Consider the following 21,665-nt stretch of genomic DNA (forward strand, 5'->3'; position numbering starts at 1 on the left):
ATGTTTGTATGTATGTTTGCTTGTGGGTATGTGTGTATCTGTGTATGTGGCAGCTTTCTGATTGGCCGCCACTTAAATGGACAACTACGACTGCCACGTATGACGGATCTGGACCAAACTCGACACACTTATCCCCCATGACACATGTTACATCCTGGTGCTGTTTGGGGGAGAATGGACCATGGGTGATGGGATTTGTAGTACTTTCAATCGCTTCAGCTCCCATAGATCACTGTCATGCCCTCGAGTGACGGAACTGGACCAAACTTGGCAGACTGTCAGGACCCAGGCTGCAGAGCACCAATAACCATACGCAGAGGCCAGAATCTATCTAATATCTTTATTAAAGAAATATATAAAGTCAATAAAAACAAGTGTAGGATATAGTTCAGAAGTAGACCTTTCAGGAAAGGTCAAATATAGTCCAGGAAAACAATGTCCAATATATGATATTAAAGTCCAAAGTTATAATCCACTTCACCGAAACACACACTATTTGGCAAGCAATAGTGTGGGGAACTGTCCATAGTCTTTGAGGCTTAAGGTAAATCCGAAGGAAAGGAAAACAAGGCTGGAATCCGAGAAGCTAGGTCCGTGGTTTAAAACGCAAGGCAAAGCAAGACTTGAGACTTGGCAAGGTCCAACATGAAACAAGGCATTCGTGGAACAAGAACTGAGTCCATAGGAATCCGTGGAACAAGGCAGGGCTGGGAACTTGATTCAGGAGCTGGGAACTGGAGTACGAAGTCTACACACGATCTCACTCCACGAGCTGACGAATTGACTCCGCAAGGAATCCTTTGTGGCCAACATCTATATAGGATCTTGTTTTCCCGCCAAAGCACACTTTCTCTGGGGAACAAGAACCGAAACCTATACTGACCAGATGCAGGACTCCTTAAACTTTCCCAAGGGAAACAGACTTAATCATCTAATTGTCTGGCAGCTATCCTGGCGCTTCGGCGAGTCGCCTCCCTAGCGTGTCTATCTTGATTATAATAAAGGCGGCGAGAAAATGGGGGAGATTTCGGCTCAAGGCTTGTTTGGCTGTCTTCTTGTGGGCAAACATCCTGCAGCTGCAAGGGCTCCAAATCTGGCAGAAACGGTGGGAAACCCAAGTTTTCCTCTTCATCTGTCACAACAGTACTAGGAACGGGACTACATGGCCCATGAGACATCACACAGACAGAGCTCCCATGACCCCCTTTACATCTTGTTGCAGTTTGTCGGAGGACACACCAAGGATGATGGGACTTGCAGTACCTTCACTCACTTCCCGACACCACTACAACTGCCAGGAATAACATAATTAAACCAAACTTGGCACACATAGCCCATATCTTCACTTCACTTCACTTTATTTCTTAATTAGTCGCTCTCTACCAGAGTGGAGATTTAAAATATCATTCCACAATATAAAAACATTCAACATAAAAACATTCAACGGTGACTATTTGGCAAACATATTACACAGTTTACACGCTGCTGCAGTTTGGGGTAAGACACACCAAGGATTATGGGATTTGCAGTACCTTCACGTGATTCCCCTCCCACAGACCATTGTGACCCCCACAAATGACACAACTGGACCAAACTTGGAACAAAGATGCAATGTAGCCCACTTTACACCCTGGTGTGGTGGGGGGAAGAATGTACCATGGATGATGGGACTTACAGTACCTTCACTAACTTCCTGAGATCACTGCGACCCACACCAATGTCTGATCAACACCAAACTTGGCACACAGAGCACCAATAACCCCTTCTACATCCTGCCGCTGTTTGGAAGGGGATGGACCATGGATGATGGGACTTCCAATACCTTTACTCACTTCCTGGGAGCACTGCGACTCCCACCAATGTCTGATCAAGACTACACTTGACACATAGAGTCCCCATGACCTACTATACGTCCTACCGTTGTTTGGAGGGTGATGGACCATGGATGATGGGACATGCAATACCTTCACTTTACATCCTGGCATTCTTTGGTGGGGGATGGACCATGGACGATGGGATTTGCAGATGGGAGCTGTAGTTCATCCGCACCCACTGAACCCAGGTGACATTGGGTTGAGACTACACTTGGAACACAAGCAAGCAATGCCTTTATCAAATGACCCGGGCACCGCCGGGTCCCCAGGCTAGTTTAATTTTATGAATTTATTCATAGATTTTATGAATTAGTCTCCTGTTTTAATATTGTATGTTTTTTGTATGCTTTTGCCGATTTTAATGATTGTTTTTATTGATGTTTTACTGGTATAATTGTTTTATAGTCATGTTACTGATATTGATTGTTTTATCGGGCTAGGCGCCATGTAAGCCGCCCCGAGTCCCTTCGGGGAGATGGGCGGGGTATAAAAATAAAGTTATTATTATTATTATTATTATTATTATTATTATTATTATTATTATTATAAAAATACTAGCTGTGCCCGGCCACGTGTTGCCGTGGCGAAGTATGGTGGTATGGGAAATAAAGTATTGAGGAATTGGTGGTAGTTACAATTATTGCTCTCCCTCTAATTAGGACTTCATTTTTCCTTTCTTTTTGTTGTATCAACCTAGTGGCATGGATGATGGGTTGTGTTGTCAAATTTCGAGGTTGGGGGGCCTGTAGTTTTGTTGTTTTGTGGGTCGCCGTGATGCCATCACTCATTTATATATATAGAAGATTTGGAGGGAGAAGATCATAGTTCTGCGCTCCTGAATCAGACATGTGGTTTTCGTGGGCTGCACTTGGCCCACACTTTGAAGGTTCTCCCTCCCTTTTTAGGATTGTTATTCTACTTTTCAAGGGCTGTAGTCCTCTCCTTGGCCTGCCACCTACAATCTCCTGCTCTTAAGTTCTTGATGTTGGGATGTCTCCTAGATGCGTGAGATGAGAGAGCACTGGGTCTCCATTGGGAAGGAAACATGGAAAGAACAGATGGGGTTCTTGAGAGCTGGAAGGTGTCATTGTGTTGCTGGAGAACGAGGCTGACAGTGTCAAGAAATGCAAGGCCATTGTCTGGTGCAGACCTTCTGTCTGGAGGCAGTTCAGCAGAGAGTCGGATGGGGAAAAGCTTATTCGTAACTGCTGCAGTTCAAATTTCTCTGCTGTTTTCCTGTTGCCACAGGCCGTCCCCCCGCCGTGTGCGAATCGTTTTGCCCATGAAGCTCACATTGCCTTTGAATTTTATAGAATGGAAACAGGTTAAGGCAAGTTGAGGCTTTAAAATAGCTTCACACGCACAGACGCCTGGATGAGCGTAAGTCATCTTTGACAAGTAGGTCTGCAGTATGTATGTTGGTATCCACCTACTCACACACATCACTGGCAGGCATTTGTGACCTGGATTCCGAAATAAATAAACTGATCACCTGGAAGCCGTTTCCTGATCTCCACGAGCATAAAGTCTGGCCAAGAGTGATTTGATATCCTCAGCAGTGTAGTAGCAGTCCTCTTAGGCTCTGGGCCAACAGCTTTGTTTAAACAAGGGGTGTTTTAAGTCTGCCTTTGCATGAGATCATCTTGACTCTTTCTATGATTCATGGATTCCTGAAGTGGTCTATGCTGAAACCTTGATCTCAATGCAATTGGCTTGATAGTTACAATCTCCTCACTTCACCCTTGTCATAGGAGTTGCAAGTTGGAGTGCCACCTTCCCCATTGAAGACTCTTTATTTATTGGATTTATATCCTGCCTTTCTTTCCCAAAATAGACTTGGGCAGCTCATGCTTTACATACATATACAACGCAAAACAAAATCAGCTCTGAAACCTGGTTAAAGTGACCGCATGGTTCAAAAACAATCAGAAACCATGACCAAGAAATACACAGCACCTGGAAACTAACAAGACATGTTCTCAGCAGTTGTTCAGTTGCCAAAAGTATACTATATTTGGGTTGCTGTGAGTTTTTCGGGCTGTCTTGCCATGTTCCAGAAGCACACTCTCCTGACGTTTTGCCCACTTCTATGCCAGGCTTTCTCAGATGTTGTGAAGTGTGTTGGAAACTAGGCAGGTGGTGTTCATATATCTGTGGGAGAAAGAACTTAGGTCTGAATGTTGTCATTTGCCACCTTGATTAGCATTGAATGGCCTTGCAGCTTCAAAGCCTGGCTGCTTTCTGGGGGGATCCTTTGTTGGGAGGTTAAAAATAGGTGTTTCTTTTCCTCTTACTCCTTGAACTCTTCCATTCTGAGACAAGGAGAATTACTGTATTTACGAATTTAGCACCAAAATATCATGATATATTGAAAACATTGACTACAAAAATGGCTTGGATTATCCAGAGGCTTGGATAAGTGAGACTCTACTGTATTTGGTTCTCTGATAGAAACTCGAGATACCTTACACAACAAAGGATCCTTGCAACTTGAATGAAAACTACGTTAATACAGTAGAGTCTCACTTATCCAACGTTCTGGATTATCCAATGCATCTTTGTAAATGTTTTCAATATATCGTGACATTTTGGTGCTAAATTCGTAAATACAGTACAGTAGAGTCTCAGTTATCCAACATAAACGGGCTGGCAGAACGTTGGATAAGCGAATATCTTGGATAATAAGGAGGGATTAAGGAAAAGCCTATTAAACATCAAATTAGGATATGATTTTACAAATTAAGCACCAAAACATCATGTTATACAACAAATTTGACAGAAAAAGTAGTTCAATACACAGTAATGCTATGTAGTAATTACTGTATTTATGAATTTAGTACCAAAATATCATGATGTATTAAAAACATTGTCTACAAAAATGCGTTGCATAATCCAGAACATTGGATAAGCGAGTGTTGGATAAGTGAGACTCTACTGTAATTACAACATAACATTACTGCGTATTGAACTACTTTTTTTGTCCAATTTGTTGTATAGCATGATGTCTTGGTGCTTAATTTGTAAAATCATAACCTAATTTGATGTTTAATAGGCTTTTCCTTAATGCCTCCTTATTATCCAACATATTCACTTATCCAACGTTCTGCCGGCCCGTTTAGCTTGGATAAGTGAGACTCTACTGTACATAGCTACAAGTGTTAAATCTCGCAGTTTTGTCTTCCGATATCAGATGCATTTGAATGATGTTAGAAATGTCTTTCTGAAGATCTGACTACAAGTGTATTGTTCTGACATTTAATAGGCTTTTCCTTAATCCCTCCTTATTATCCAACATATTCGCTTATCCAACGTTCTGCCGGCCCGTTTATGATGGATAAGTGAGACTCTACTGTACATAGTTACAAGTGTTAAATCTCACAGTTTTGTCTTCCGATATCAGATTTATTTGAATGATGTTAGAAATGTCTTTCTGAAGATCTGACTACAAGTGTATTGTTCTGACATCTTGTAGCCTATGATTTTATTTTCCTGATGGACGCATCCACTGTGGTTTTGCTCATGATTTTCATCAAATGCGCTGGAGTCTTAAGATCTTGAGTTTAATTTAGCACTTGGACACTGAGCTTTAAAAGACACAGAAAAGTCCTTTTCATCGAGATGTTCTGCCGGTCGAATAGCAATCTCCTAGAATGCTTGAGGGATTGCAGTCTTGGCTTTATTTTCCTTAAATCTTTCTTTTTAGAAGCTGCTGCACTCAATTTCTCTCAACACACTAAGCTTCTTAACTTTGCTAAACCTTCAGTAATGTTGATTCAAAGAGTCGAATCTGCCAGATCTGGGTTTCTTTTCAATTGGAAAGATGGAAGCAAAACAAGATACTTGAAGGGATGGGTTTCTCTTGAAAATAAGAATCATTATTTGACCTTTGCTATCACACTGTTTCCCTCAACCTGGTGCCCTCTAAATGTCTAGATATCAGTCACGAATCACCCCTATGTGATTAGAAATAAGACAGTTATTATAATTTACTAGCTGTGCCCGGCCACGCGTTGCTGTGGCGAAGTATGGTAGTATATATTACAGTAGAATTTCACTTATCCAACATTCGCTTATCCAATGTGCTGGATTATCCAACGCAGTCTGCCTTTTAGTAGTAAATGTTTTGTAGTCAGTGTTTTAAATTCATTGTGATATTTTGGTGCTAAATTTGTAAATACAGTAATTACTACATAGTATTACTGCGCATGGAACTACTTTTTCTGTTTTAATTTAGTGTTCATGTGGCCTGCCCTGGTTTTTATTGCTTTTTCTGAATTTTGGATTGTAATGTATGTTATTATTTATTGTATTGTTAAATTGTGTTATGATATGTTGTTTTATATTTTGTCATATTGTATGGTTTTGGGCATGGCCCCATGTAAGCAGCCCCGAGTCCCCGTTGGGGAGATGGTGGCGGGGTATAAATAAAGTTTTATTATTATTATTATTATTATTATTATTATTATTATTATTATTGTTCTGTCAAATTTGTTGTATAACATGATGTTTTGGTGCTTAATTTGTATAATGATTACCCAAAGAAGAGGCCTAAGTGAGGCCTAACTGTGCCTTAATTTGTATAATGATTACCTAATTTGATGTTTAATAGGCTTTTCCTGAATCCCTTCGTATTATCCAACATATTAACTTATCCTGCCGGCCTGTTTATGTTGGATAAGTGAGACTCTACTGTATATTGATAATCTTATATTATCTGCTTAGAACTGGATTATATGAGGCCCCTTGTACACAGCTGTATAAAATGCACACTGAAGTGGATTATAGGGCAGTGTGGACTCAAGACAATCCAGTTCAAAGCAGATAATATAAGATTATAAATGGGTTATATAGCTGTGTGGAAGGGCCTTGAGTCTACACTGCCATATAATCCAGTGCAAATTAGATAATCTGCGGAAGAGGCCTAAGTGAGGCCTAACTGTGCCTGTCTCCTGGGCTAAGTAGGTTGCTAGGAGACCAAGTGGGCAGAGATTAGCCCTCTAACTGGCAGCAATTGGATAAAAACAATTATTAATTTCCCTCTAACTAGGACTTTATTTTTCTTTTCTTTTTGTTGTATCAACCTAGAGGCATGGATGATGGGTTGTGTTGTCCAATTTTGAGGTTGGGGGGCCTGTAGTTTTGTTGTTTTGTGGGTCGCCGTGATGCCATCACTCATTTATATATATATAGATACACATAATAAAAGTGAAAATCTGTATGTGACTGGGATGCCCGCTTCCACAGACGCTCCCACTTCCACAAACAGCTGTAACCCACAGTGCTGAGGAGCCACCAAAAGCTCTCCCTCCAATGACATTTCATGTTATAGCGAGTGCATGAACATGTAGCCCAAATTCTGCCAATGTTCTTCCCAAACACTAAGGCCCACCACTCCAAGGAAAGCTTTCATTTGTAGACAATTTCATCCTACATTTTCTGTGTTTCCTCTACTGCAAACATCCTAGTGTTTCTTACTCTCTCCATTGGTGTGGAATTTGCATGACCCCGCCCACTGCCTCTCCCTTAACCGTTTCCTACTCTTTTCAACTCTGTCTGCATAAGAAACAGAGCAGACTGAGCAGCAACTAAACATACTGGAGGAGTTTGGGGGATGGACTCCACATGATGGAAGTTGTAGTTCACCCTGCATCAAGTCAGAGCACTGTGACCTTTGCTGACAATGGACCTGGACCACATTTGGCACACAGAACCCCCATGACCAATGAGAAGTACTGGAGATATTTGGGAGGAATTCACCTTAATTTCTAGCCGTTGTAGGTATTGAGATTTACAGTTCGCCTGCAATGAAAGAGCACTCTGGACCCCACCAACGATGGCCCTGGACCTAACGTAGTACACAGAACCCCCATGGCCAACAAAAATGTTGGAGGGCTTTGGGGAAAATTCACCTTGATTTATAGGAATTATAGTTCAGCTACATCCAGAGAGCGCTGTGAACGCAAACAACAATGGATCTGCACCGAATTTGGCACACATACCCAATATGCCCCGGAGCCCCGGTGGCAAAGTGTGTTAAAACACTGAGCTGCTGAACTTGCAGACAGAAAGGTCACAGGTTCAAATCCTGGGAGCGGAGTGAGCGCCCAATGTTAGCTCCAGCTTCTGCCAACCTAGCAGTTCGAAAACATGCCAATGTGAGTAGATCAATAGGTACCGCTCTGGCGGGAAGGTAACAAGGCTCCATGCAGTCATGCTGGCCACTTGACCTTGGAGGTGTCTACGGACAATGCCGGCTCTTCGGCTTTGAAATGGAGATGAGCACCAACCCCCAGAGTCAGACATGACTGGACTTAACGTCAGGGGAAACCTTTACCTTTTTTACCCAATATGCCCAAATTTGAATATTGGTGGGTTTTGGGGGGAATTGGCCCTAACATTTGTTAGTGATTTATAGTTCACCCGCAATCAAAGAGCACTCTGAACCCCACCGACGATGGACCTGGACCTAACTTGGCTCAGTTGGTCATGGGCCTATTCTCTCAGTTGAGAATACTAGAGGGATTTGACGGGACTGACTCACCATAGTGGGAGTTGTAGTTTACCCTACAGCCAGAGAACATACTAAACCCCACCAATGATGCATCTACAGCACGTTTGCCCAACATGACAAACTTTAAGTATTGAGAGTTTCAGGGGGTTAGTCTGGCATCATGTGAGTTGTAGTACACCCAAAACCTTATGCATTTTGTAAAATAAAATAAAAAAAGATTTCTAATAACCTGGGCAATGCTGGGTACCCACGCTAGTTCCAAATATAATACAAGCAAGCCTTACTATCAGCCCCAAACAAATGGTCAGGAATCCAGAGAGTTGTAGTGCAAGTATATGTGTGAGGCATCAGGTTGAAGAAGGCAGCAATAGCATGTGTGAACATGAGTAGTTTATTCTGTGGCTCGCACTTGGTACATTCTGTTTCAAATGATGGCTTTCGTCGTGAGACTGCTCAGACAAAACCTGCCTGCATCAACATTGCTAAATTTGGTGCAGAGTGTCAGAAGCACGATGAATTGGGATTCATATAGCTGCAAAGGTTGGATATGTTACTTTAAAAAAAAATGTTTTTATTAAGTGTTTCTGTACATAGAGTGAGAACAATAGTGGGTATAGGAAAGATAGGAGAAAGGGAAAAAAGAAGAAAAAAAATTAAGAGAGGCATAAGAAAAAAAAGGAAAAAAAAAGAAGAAAAATATATTTTAAAAAAGTATTTGCCTTCCAATTCATTCCTTTCAGGCATATTTCATATCCATCTTATATATTTCCCGCCTCCTGTCTTTTATGTTTATAAGTATAATTGTCTTACTGACTTCTCGTATTGATTCTATAATTAACTAGCTGTGCCCGGCCACGCATTGCTGTGGCGAAGTCTGGTGGTATGGGAAATAAAGTATTGAGGAATTGGTGGTAGTTAAGGTAAAGGGTCAACGTTTTCCCCTGACATTAAGTCCATTATAAATGGTTAATACAGCTGTGTGGAAGGGCCTTGAGTCTACACTGCCACATAATCCAGTTAAAATCCGATAATCTGTATCTTATAGGCAATGTGGAAGAGGCCTAAGTGAGGCCTAACTCTGCCTGTCCCCTGGGCTGAGTGGGTTGCTAGGAGACCAAGTGGGCGGAGCTTAGCCTTCTAACTGGCAGCAATTGGATAAAAACAATTATTCATCTCCCTCTAATTAGGACTTTATTTTTCTTTTCTTTTTGTTGTATGAACGTAGAGGCATGGATGAGGGGTTGTGCTGCCAAGTTTAGTGTTTCTGGGATGTGTAGTTTTGTTGTTTTGTCCTAGGCCGAAATTTCATTACTCTTTTATATATATAGATGGTGTTCGTTGCTTCTCTAGGAAGTCCTTGACTCTTGACCAATCTGTTATTTTATGTCCTAATTTAATTCTTTCTGTCAGAATCTCCATTTGCATAATCTCGAGTACTTTAGTACGTTCCTCCATCAGTGCGTTCCTCCATCAGTGGTGGCTATGTAAGAAAATCCAGAAGTTCTGGGAAGAAGTTAGGAAAACTATGGAAGAAATCCTCCAGGTCAATATTAAAATGAAACCAGAATACAGTAGAGTCTCGCTTATCCAACGTAAACGGGCCGGCAGAACGTTGGATAGGCGAATATGTTGGACAATAAGGAGAGATAATATGTTGGATAATAAGGTTCAAATCCCACCCGGGGAGAGCGCGGATGAGCTCCCTCTATCAGCTCCAGCTCCATGTGGGGACATGAGAGAAACCTCCCACAAGGATGGTAAAACATAAAAAACAAACAAACATCCGGGTGTCCCCTGCGCAATGTCCTTGCAGACAGCCAATTCTCTCACTCCAGAAGCAACTCTGGTTGTTCCTGACACAAAAAAAAAATAAAAATAAGGAGAGATTAAGGAAAAGCCTATTAAACATCAAATTAGGTTATGATTTTACAAATTAAGCACCAAAACATCATGTTATACAACAAATTTGACAAAAAAGTAGTTCAATATGCAGTAATGCTACGTAGTAATTACTGTATTTATGAATTTAGCACCAAAATATCACAATATATGGAAAACATTGACTACAAAAATGCGTTGGATAATCCAGAACGTTGGATAAGCGAGTCTTGGATAAGTGAGACTCTACTGTACTTCCTCCTGAGTATCACTGACATCAAATTAGACAAAAACCAAGATAAATTGTTCTTTTATCTAACCACAGCCGCTAGAATTATCATAGCCAAAAAATGGAGACAAAAAGAAATACCAGACATACATGAATGGACTACTAAAGCGACGTTACTATTCTGACCTATTGCTTCCAGAATCCCCTCAAGCGGCAGTGGTCTCTGATAGATGTTAGGAGTTATAGCCGGAAAAGGTTAACATTTCCTCACTCTGTTTTCATCACCCTGGCGGCCCATTTTGTCTTTGTTTTATGGATTTGCTGGCCATTTCTGTTCTTTTTGGGGAGGCAGCCTTTTCCCCTTGAGGTTTATCAACCACACTTTTTCCAACCCTAGTTGTACACTTCGCTGACAAGGGAAAACTCAAGACCAGGGTCCTCAAACTTTTAAAACAAAGGGCCGGTCCACAATCCTTCAGACTGTTGAGGGGCCAAATTATCATTTGGAAAAAAAAAACCGAACATATTCCTATGCACACTGCACATATTTTATTTGTAGTGCAAAACAACAATAACAATGAAAGAACAATACAATATTTAAAAATGGAAACAATTTTAACCAACATAAACCTATCAAGCTTTCACTAGGAAGTGTGGGTCTGATTCTGGCAAATGAGATAGTCAGGTCGATTAGGATTGTTGTTGTTGTGTGTCTTCAAGTCATTTCAGACTCTGGGTGAGCCTAAGTCTAAAATTATTTATTTGTTCATTTACTTCATTTATATCGCACCCTTCTCACCCCGAAGGGAACTCAGAGCAGATGTATGTACATACAATATATTATTAGCATAGCACAATATTAGCATTATATATTACTACTAGCTGTGCCCGGCCATGTGTTGCTGTGGCGTTGTCTGGTGGTGTAGGTGAGAAATTGTTGAGGTAGTGGTGGTATTGAATGTCTGTTGTATGGTTGTCTTTATGTTTAGTTATGCACACTGAAGTGGATTATATGGCAGTGTGGACTAAAGATAATCCAGTTCAAAGCAGATAATCTAAGATTCTAAATGGGTTATATAGCTGTGTGGAAGGGCCTTGAGTCTACACTGCCATATAATCCAGTTAAAATCTGATAATCTGTGGAAGAGGCCTAAGTGAGGCTTAACTGTGCCTGTCCCCTCGGCTGAGTAGGTTGCTAGGAGACCAAGTGGGCGGAGCTTAGCCTTCAAACTGGCAGCAATTGGATAAAAACTATTATTCCTCTCCCTGTAATTAGGACTATTTTTCTTTTCTTTTTGTTGTATCAACCTAGAGCCGTGAATGATGGGTTGTGTTGTCAAATTTTGAGGTTGGGGGGCCTGTAGTTTTGTTGTTCTGTCCGCTGCCCTGATGCCATCACTCTTTTATATATATAGATATTGAACTATACCACTATACTGTATTATACCGTGTTTCCACAAAAATAAGACAGTGTCTTATATTAATTTTTGCTCCCAAAGATGCTCTAGGTCTTATTTTCAGGGGATGTCTTATTTTTCCATGAAGAATTCACATTTATTGTTGAACAAAAAAAATGAACATTTATTATATACTGTACAATAGTTGTCATCACAAACCAGTGTAACCAGACAAACTGTGAATCCTATCAAGAATTTCTTGTTACTACCATTATTTCCATGTACAACAATCTATGGTACGTACATTTACCGATCCTGCATGCTCTGGTGTTCTGTTCAGCGGACGTGTTTCCAAACAAAAACTTTGCTAGGTCTTACTTTCGGGGGAGGCCTTATATTTAGTAATTCAGCAAAACCTCTACTAGGTCTTATTTTCTGGGGATGTCTTATTTTCGGGGAAACAGGGTATGTAATATATAACATACTAGCTGTGCCCAGCCACGCGTTGCTGTGGCGAAGTATGGTAGTATATATTACAGTAGAATTTCACTTATCCAACATTCGCTTATCCAATGTGCTGGATTATCCAACGCAGTCTGCCTTTTAGTAGTAAATGTTTTGTAGCCAGTGTTTTAAATTCATTGTGATATTTTGGTGGTAAATTTGTAAATACAGTAATTACTACATAGTATTACTGCGCATGGAACTACTTTTTCTGTCAAATTTGTTGTATAACATGATGTTTTGGTGCTTAATTTGTATAATGATTACCTAATTTGATGTTTAATAGGCTTTTCCTGAATCCCTTCTTATTATCCAACATATTCACTTATCCTGCCGGCCTGTTTATGTTGGATAAGTGAGATTCTACTGTATATTGATAATCTTATATTATCTGCTTAGAACTGGATTATATGAGGCCCCTTGTACCCAGCTGTATAAAATGCACACTGAAGTGGATTATAGGGCAGTGTGGACTCAAGACAATCCAGTTCAAAGCAGATAATATAAGATTCTAAATGGGTTATATAGCTGTGTGGAAGGGCCTTGAGTCCACACTGCCATATAACCCAGTGCAAATTAGATAATCTGCGGAAGAGGCCTAAGTGAGGCCTAACTGTGCCTGTCCCCTGGGCTGAGTAGGTTGCTAGGAGAACAAGTGGGCGGAGCTTAGCCTTCTAACTGGCAGCAATTGGATAAAAGCAGTTATTAATTTCCCTCTAATTGGGACTTTATTTTTCTTTTCTTTTTGTTGTATCAACCTAGAGGCGTGGATGATGGGTTGTGTTGTCAAATTTTGAGGTTGGGGGGCCTGTAGTTTTGTTGTTTTGTGGGTTGCCGTGATGCCATCACTCATTTATATATATATAGATAATTAATTTTATTATATAGTATTATTATTAGTATTATATGATTAAAGCTAATATGAAATATATTATAAATGAGGCCGGGGGCCAGGTATATGATCTTGGAGGGCCGCATCCGGCCCCCGGGCCTTTGTTTGGGGACCCCTGCTCAAGACTGTGGTGGGCTTATTACTTGACACAACACAATGGTTCACAATGTGATCGCAATAGTCTCTCTGCTGTCGATCTGTCTCCAAAGGCTATGAAGTGCTTTGAACCCTCTTGCCAAAAGATAGTGGCCTGATTTTGGAGCTGGAAGGAATGATTTAATCTCAAAAGTGTGTGCATTTGGAGGAAAGGCCATATTCTGTGTGTTGCCTTTGGAACGGTTGCCTCTGCCATCTAATCCTTTCATCCAAGAGGCTTCAAAGAAAGCCTTATTAAAAGAAATAATCGGTTCACACAAGCCCTAATTAGTTGATGTGGGGCCTCGGAGGAGGGAGAAAACACTTCGTGTTGTCGGTTGTACTTAAATGGCAAAGATCTTTTTTAAAAAGTGAAGATCAATTGCACACTTAACCAAACATCCGCAGATGCGTGGGCGGAGACTCCAGGAACACAGGCTGCGTCTTAAATCAGATCCAATGGCTGTTGCTCAAGGATCTGAGGATGTGGGAGCCTTGGCCGCTTCCTCCACACTGCATGCGGGAGACCAAGCGCATGTTCTGCAGCACATTAAACACGGCACATATGTCCCCCAAAAGGCAGCCATACTTCACTTGGAAGTCTGCTTTGAAAAAAGACTCAGGACTTAAGGAATCAAAGGAAGCAAAAGCATTCCATACATGTATTATAACATTTATGTATTACCTTTCATTAGGGAGTGCTGGATGCAGCATTTGTGTGATGTTGCTTTATATTGTCACTAGCTGTGCCCGGCCACGCGTTGCTGTGGCATTGTCTGGTGGTGTTGGTAAGAAATTGTTGAGGTAATGGTGGTATTCCTTCTACCATGCAGGAGGACACAATCCAAGCACTCCTGACAGATGGCCGTCCAGCCTGTACATAATAATGATGATGAAGATGATGATAATAATAACAATAATAATAATAATAGAAGCATAGAATCCAAGAGTTTGCAGAAAGGGTTGGGCCATCCAGCCCAACCCTTTCTACTATGCAGCAGGACACAATCCAAGCATTCACAACACATGGACAACGTATAAAAACTATACACTACTACACAGGGACATAGACCCCCTCTACCCTCACCACTTACACAATACACAAACAACCAAATGCATACTAAACATAAAGACAACCATACAACAGACATTCAATACCACCACTACCTCAACAAGTTCTCACCAACACCACCAGACAACGCCACAGCCGGGCACAGCTAGTAAGATTATAAATGGGTAATATAGCTGTGTGGAAGGGCCTTGAGTCTACACTGCCATATAATCTAGTTAAAATCAGATCATCTGTATTTTATAGGCAGTGTGGAAGAGGCCTAAGTGAGGCCTAACTCTGCCTGTCCCCTGGGCTGAGTGGGTGCTAAGGAGACCAAGTGGGCGGAGCTTAGCCTTCTAACTGGCAGCAATTGGATAAAAACAATTATTGCTCTCCCTCTAATTAGGACTTTATTTTTCTTTTCTTTTTGTTGTATCAACCTAGAGCTGTGGATGATGGGTTGTGTTGTCAAATTTTGAGGTTGAGGGGCCTGTAGTTTTGTTGTTTTGTCCGGTGCCCTGATTTCATCACTCTTTTTTATATACAGTAGAATCTCACTAATCCAAGCTAAACGAGCCGGCAGAAGCTTGGATAAGCGAATATCTTGGATTATAAGGACTGATCAAGGAAAAGCCTATTAAACATCAAATTAGGTTATGATTTTACAAATTAAGCACCAAAACTTCATGTTATACAACAAATTTGACAGAAAAAGTAGTTCAAGACGCAGTAATGTTATGTTGTAATTACTGTATTTACGAATTTAGCACCAAAATATCACGATATATTGGAAACATTGACTACAAAATGGCTTGGATTATCCAGAGGCTTGGACAAGCGAGGCTTGGATTAGGGAGACTCTACTGTATAGATAAGAATTCAGTGAGTAAGATATGGAGATCGAACTGCGCTTGAGCATTGAGTCCCATAGCTGGAACAGAGAGCCCAGTCCAGCCATTCTCTCTTTGTACATACACACACACACACACACACACATGTAGCTTGGGTACCCAGCACTGCCCGTGTTAGTTGAAGTCATATTTTAATTGTACAAAAGTATCTATATATATAAAAGGGTAATGGAATCACGGCACCGGACAAAACAACTAAACTAAATGCCCCACAACCTTGAAAATTAACAGCACAACCTCTCATCTACGGCTCTACGTTCATACAACAAAAAGAAAAGAAAAATAAAGTCCTAGCCACAGCAACGTGTGGCCGGGCACAGCTAGTAACGTTATAGATTAACTACAACTGACATCATGCCACGTTAACCCGAAGAAGGAGCCCCCAATGGCGTAGTGGACTAAAACCTCGTGACTTGAAAGTTGGTTTGCTGACCTGAAAGCTGCCAAGTTCTAATCCAACCCGGGGAGAGTGCGGATGAGCTCCCTCTATCAGCTCCAGCTCCATGTGGGGAAATGAGAGAAGCCTCCCACAAGGATGGTAAAACATCAAAACATCCGGGCATCCCCTGGGCAATGTCCTTGCAGACAGCCAATTCTCTCACTCCAGAAGTGACTCAAGTTGCTCCTGACACAAAAAAAAAAACAGGAAACTCCATCAGTATTTAATGTTTGTTACTTTGGGCAAGTTTGCTCTGAATGCATCATCGGTGAGGTTCTCTGGCTGTAAAAGGTAAAGGTAAAGGTTTCCCCTGATGTTAAGTCCAGTCGTGACCAACTCTGGGGGTTGGTGCTCATCTCCATTTCTAAGCCGAAGAGCCGGCGTTGTCCGTATACACCTCCAAGGTCATGTGGCCGGCATGACTGCATAGAGCGCCGTTACCTTCCCGCTGGAGCGGTACCTATTGATCTACTCACATTGGCATGTTTTGGAACTGCTAGGTTGGCAGAAGCTGGAGCTAACAGCAGACGCTCACTCCGCTCCCGGGATTTGAACCTGGGACCTTTTGGTCTGCAAGTTCAGCAGTTCAGTGCTTTAACACACTTCGCCACCGGGGCTCCCTTTTCTGGCTGTAGGGTAAACTACAATTCCCATTATGGTGAGACAGTCCCCTTAAACCCCTCCAAGGAGGTTGAGTTAGTCATGGGGGTTCTGTGTGCCAAGTTTGGTCCAGGTCCATCATTGGTGGAAGTCACAGTTTCTCTGGTTGTGGATGAACTACAACTCCCAGAAAAGAAGGTCAGTTTTCCCAAACTCATCCAGTAATCAAATTTTGGCATATCAGGTATGTGTGTCAAGTGCACAGTTTCCCCGTATGAAAGCCTTCACATGGGTAGTGGGCAATGTGGTGTCTGGAGGACATTGACAGGGCTCTGGAACATGTTTTACGGCTCTCTCTATAACTTGCAGTGTCATTGGAGGGCCATTGATGTCTCCTGAGCTGTGGGAGCTAGAGTTATTTGTGGAAGTGGGAGCTTGTCTGTGTAAGTGGACACCCTGGACACACACATACAGACGTATTTTCACGTTTATTATGTCGGCGTGGAGGTCAGGGTGCGTGCTGTATAGGTTTCTTCAAACTCCATCAATCATCAGCTCCAGCACCCTGATGAATTGGTTGCAATCGTCTGCCACACCAGTTCCTCTTCAATGTCAGACTCAAACACATCTGTAGTCTGAAGTCCACAAACATTTATTTAATATCTACAAACATATTTACAAAGCATAGCAAAAGCCATCGCTCTGAGCTGGCATTCTTTTTCAGCCTCTTCGCTCCGGCAAGCACAGCTCAACACACACTCTTGCAAAAACAGCAGAAACACTTGATTTACATTTCATACACATACAACCATAATCCAACATATTATGTGTATAGATATTCTTTACTTGTATATGCTTGATTCTGCATTGAGTTGTACTGTATATTAAATATATTTAAACTGACTGTAATGTTACACTAACTATTGATATTGAACTGGAGGATTATGACATTGATTACAAGATCAGCTGCAGAATATTCATTTTCCATTCCCATTGACTTTTGCATATTCAGTGGCGTGCTGCCACATGATAGCAGCAAACCATAATGTGAGTTTTAAAAACATATCCACATTCTCTCAGGTAGCAAGGATCTACTTTATATGGTGAACCCAATGTTCCGCATTCCTGGTGTAGATAAGTACAAAGGATGTGTCCTGTCCTCCTGATCCTTTGTGTAAAGTAGTATGAATTTTTGGTTTACAGATGTTATGTTTAATTGTGTGTTTGTGTTTTAAAAAGGATAAGTATTACAGTTATTGCATCTCAGCACTCAGAGGCTGGTTGCCATGGAGAAGTTAGCATTGACATGGATTGGATTCAGGCTTTTGCACAAGGTCTGATGGATGATTGGTATATATATTTGGTGTTGCATTGTCTTAAATTTTTATATATTGTATTTTACTATGTTATTTAATTATTTTAACTGTTTTATTATTTTATTGTATTATGATGTACTGGTAGTGATCCTACCAGTTGTGTAAACCGCCCTGAGTCCCCTCGGGGAGAAGGGCGGGGTAGAAATATTGGAAATAAAAGTAGGCGGAGCCAACTGCCGTTTTGTTGAAGAAGTGCAGAGTTTAAAAAAGGGATTCAGTCTGTGCTCTGATGAGGCACAGGGAAGATTGATCCTCTGTTGAGGGGATCAGGGAGATTCAATTGTTCATTTTTGAGTCGGTTTGAAATAAGTTTGGAGACTTATTTAATGTAGTCTGTGTCCTGGTAAGGAACAGAGAATCTGTGATCGAATATCACAGGGTGACTGCAGTTTAAAAGTAGCAGAGGGAGAAGTTCTAACTACTTTAAGTAAAAGAAATGACACTCTAGGGAGTTTAACTCACCTCATTCTAGTATTGTAACTGTCTTCTAAGTGAGAAACAACATTGTAACCACTAAGCTCTGTGCCTGAATAAACTTGTTATTGTTCCTCCAACATCTAAGCCTCTGTCACATATATTATAAACCAAGTTGCGTTACCATCTAAAGTGAATAAGAAGAAGGAAAAAAAATTTTTTAAAGGTCTCCTCTCTGAGTCTTTGGTGGTTGCATCTTTACAAATTGGTGGCAGCGGTGGGATAAAAAGATTCCCCCTGCCTGAAAGAACTTTAGTCGTTCTTAGTCCTTTACAAATTGGTGGCAGTCGTTATAAATTCTTCACACTTTGTTTTTGCCCTCTTGTGTGCTCTAGGTGCTGAAGATGGGGTGATGGCGTTTTCCAGATCAGAGACTGAAGACAGAAGGCAGTAACTCGGAAGGGCTGCTTGAGCAATAAATAGCCGGAGCGGGGCAAACAAGGCTCTGGGAGATCACGGAAGATGGCTGGACACTCATGAGTCCCCTTGCCCTCCTCGGTTTTTGTGTTGTCCTGTGATCGCCTCCCCTACTACCCTGACTTCAACCTCCCTCTTGCCCAGCTTTCCGAATGCTGTCCGCAGCCATCTGTTCTGTGTCCCCTCTTGTCGGCTCTGCGGGACAGCATTAATCCAGGACAACGCCGGGAGTACATTTGTGATTGGCTCCAAAAAAAGGGGGGGAAATGGGGCTCTGATTGGCAGGCTAAAGCGAGGAAACTTGACTCGTGGAAGCATTCCACACCCCTGATTCTTAATTTTGTGTTTTTAAGAATTGTTGCTGACATCCTGCTTCTAACAGCCTTCAAGCTCTGGTGCTTTTTTAGGTCATGCTGGTGTGTGTGGTTTGTATTTTGTTTTTTGGAGAGAGGCTTGGAAGCGGAACCCGGCTGCTTCCCGAATGAGTGGCTTGCAGGTGTTCTGCTGACATCAGTGTTTCTTGGCTCAAAATCAGGGCGGGGAGTGGGGGGGGGGGAATAGAGTAGAGGGAATTTGACATATTTAGGGTTGTGTTGGGAAGGGGAGACGTTTTGCCGTATTTATTACACGCTTGCTCGCTTTTAAAACAAAACTGGCTTAACTATTGGCTGCAAAGTCACCGCTGTGATCGATGCATCCACTTGTTAGCTTCTGTACTCTCTTAATTCTTCTTGAGGGATTGATACTCTAAGGCATGTTAGCTTTCACTGAAGCCTGTCCAGACACAGAAGAGATGGCCAGGAACCCTCCTTTTGTGTAGAATCATGACTGTGGATCTTAGTGGAAATGGGCAGCTCTTTCACACCTTCTCAAAGGCCTGGGACTTTAGTTGTGCCATAAATCTGTGATATGTGAAATCTGTGATATGTCAGCCCAGCACAGACCATGGTCTCTTAAAATCTGGAAATTGATTCAGGGATGGGAACAGGGTAAACACAATACTTTAGGTAGCCTTGGGCTAATACATGCACTGATTTGTTAGGTCTTTCTTTTTTCTGGCCATTGATCCCTTGGACAACAGTGTTAACTGTCAGAGTAATGCGCACAGCGTAGCAGCAGATGTATGACGTCAGTTGAGCGTAGAACGAAGGGACGTCAGAGACGATGTAAAAAGTATTTACAAAGTTTACTGAACAAAACAAACAGACTTGCAGACAATGGACATAAGACTTTCGCTCTAGACAAACAGCACAGATCTTCTCAGCAGGCAGAACAGAACTCATCTGATGCAATCAGCTATATACAAACACACTTGTAGTCTGGACACTCCTATCTGGCTCCAGACACATATCCAAGGTCAATACAGCTTCTTACCAACTTAACTCTTTACACACTATAGCATTTCCTGGATGATGCAATACATGCTAGACACAAATTTCATTTAAACACTACCAATACACAAATCCCACATTAACATTAACTTCTCCAAAGTTAATGTTACCTTCTCCAAAGGTTTTGAGGAGTTGCAGGCACTCTTAGCCAAATCCCAAATTATTGAGTTGCCAGCATTATTTTGCTACCTGCCCCGACTTGCCAGGAGCCTTCAATTTCTTTCATGTTCCATGTGCTTCTTCTCTTGTGGTGACATGACTTTTCCCCATACTTCCAGATGGGCTGCGCTAATAAAGTATTCCAGAAAAAATATACTTAATTTTGCCTTTTCCCTTGTCTTTGGGACAGGGGCACTTGCCTAGAGAAAGGAGTTGGAGGACATGGCTCCCATTTGGCACAAGGTTTCCAGAGCTTTGTGGTTACAAAGATGTTGAAGTGATGGCAGGGATTGAGGGAAATTAGACTGTAGCAAACAGAGGCCTCTTCTCACTAAGCATTGTCATGTTTTCATTTTGAAAAACAAAGAGATACGATTCTCCCAAGGAAACTAGCAATAAGTTCAGTTCATTTCTTCAATTCACCTTTTACTCCTGAAAAATATTTCTCTTTTCCAAGGCGGGAAGCTCTTCCCATTTCATCAGTGTTGTGATGTGACAAAAGTAACCAATTCCCCCCTCATTTGGGCTGCGGATCCACCATTGCCAGGACCACCTCACCCTCATCCTAACCAATGCCATCTTGTGCCACTGGGTGAGCTTTGTTATAATTTATTTGCCTGTTTTGGGTTGTTTTTTTATTACTGAAATGCTGGAGAGTTGATGGGAAAAGGGTCCAGGATCGGCCATGCTACTCCGTTCCCTTTTGCGCAGTTTCCCAGCCGCTTGTGAACCTCACTCCCCTTCAACTCAGTCTGTCTTTTGTCTTGTCCTTCTCCCTCCCTTACAAACGTCCCGCCCCTCAATATTTTTGTAAAGCCATAAAAAGGCTGTTTCACCTTGCCTCCAACCTACCCCTGTCTCCTATGCATGCATTTGTACCTATACCTGTTGCATAGGGGATGAGACTTTGCACACTGGTGCTGCTTGGGGGCTGGTGCAAAGGATGAAATGCTCTCTGGAAATAAAGCCCTCTGGAAAGTGTTGCTTGGTGAGTTTTGTTTCGGGTGCCTCTTTTACTATCTTTGCTGGTATTTAGAGATGGCTATCATTGTCCTTCTCACAGCTCACAGCTCAGCTCACCACTCAGCTCCCGGACCTCTGGCTCCACACAGACTGGTCAGTATACTGGGTACACTGGAAACTGGTCTGATTCTGGCACAGTTGCAGGTTCTGGTGCTGATCCAGCTGGTCCTTCTGGTCCCCTTCTGGATTCTTCTGAACACTAGCGCAGGTCTGGCGCAGACCTGGGCCCATAACCACTGTCAGAGCGCCCGGTTTGGATAAACACACATGCAGCGGAAGATCAACGAAGAATCACTGGCACCAATAAAGAGGCTGAAGCCTGTTTGGCTATCTACAAAAGATTTACTAACAAACGGATAACTCTCAAGACGATAAATACAGACAGAGTGCAGAGAGCAGAGAGA

At 41.9% G+C, this 21,665-nt stretch overlaps 1 protein-coding gene and 1 long non-coding RNA gene across 4 annotated transcripts in view; one reads left to right on the top strand and one right to left on the bottom strand.

Annotated features, from left to right (window-relative positions):
* ctnnbip1 (catenin beta interacting protein 1) overlaps positions 1–21,219 on the top strand; it is a 67,737-nt gene extending 46,518 nt beyond the window's left edge. For both annotated transcript variants that reach the window (XM_062966007.1, XM_062966008.1), the window contains one exon: positions 18,607–21,219. In XM_062966007.1, the coding sequence (XP_062822077.1) occupies positions 18,607–18,665 (59 nt within the window). In that variant the 3' untranslated portion in view covers positions 18,666–21,219. The remainder of the gene's footprint in view (positions 1–18,606) is intronic.
* The window catches only part of LOC134294532 (uncharacterized), a 56,311-nt gene that overhangs the window by 20,377 nt on the left and 14,269 nt on the right, over positions 1–21,665 (bottom strand). The window contains exons 2-3 of one of the 2 annotated variants that reach the window (XR_010001396.1): positions 14,106–14,294; positions 8,759–10,238 (exon numbers count right to left, since the gene is read on the bottom strand). This is a non-coding gene — a long non-coding RNA (uncharacterized LOC134294532). Of the gene's footprint in view, positions 1–8,758; positions 10,239–14,105; positions 14,295–21,665 lie in introns of those variants that run through there. The other variant, XR_010001397.1, reaches the window with a different exon arrangement.

Source organism: Anolis carolinensis, unplaced genomic scaffold (assembly GCF_035594765.1).
Source record: "Anolis carolinensis isolate JA03-04 unplaced genomic scaffold, rAnoCar3.1.pri scaffold_15, whole genome shotgun sequence".
Lineage (NCBI taxonomy): Eukaryota > Metazoa > Chordata > Lepidosauria > Squamata > Dactyloidae > Anolis > Anolis carolinensis.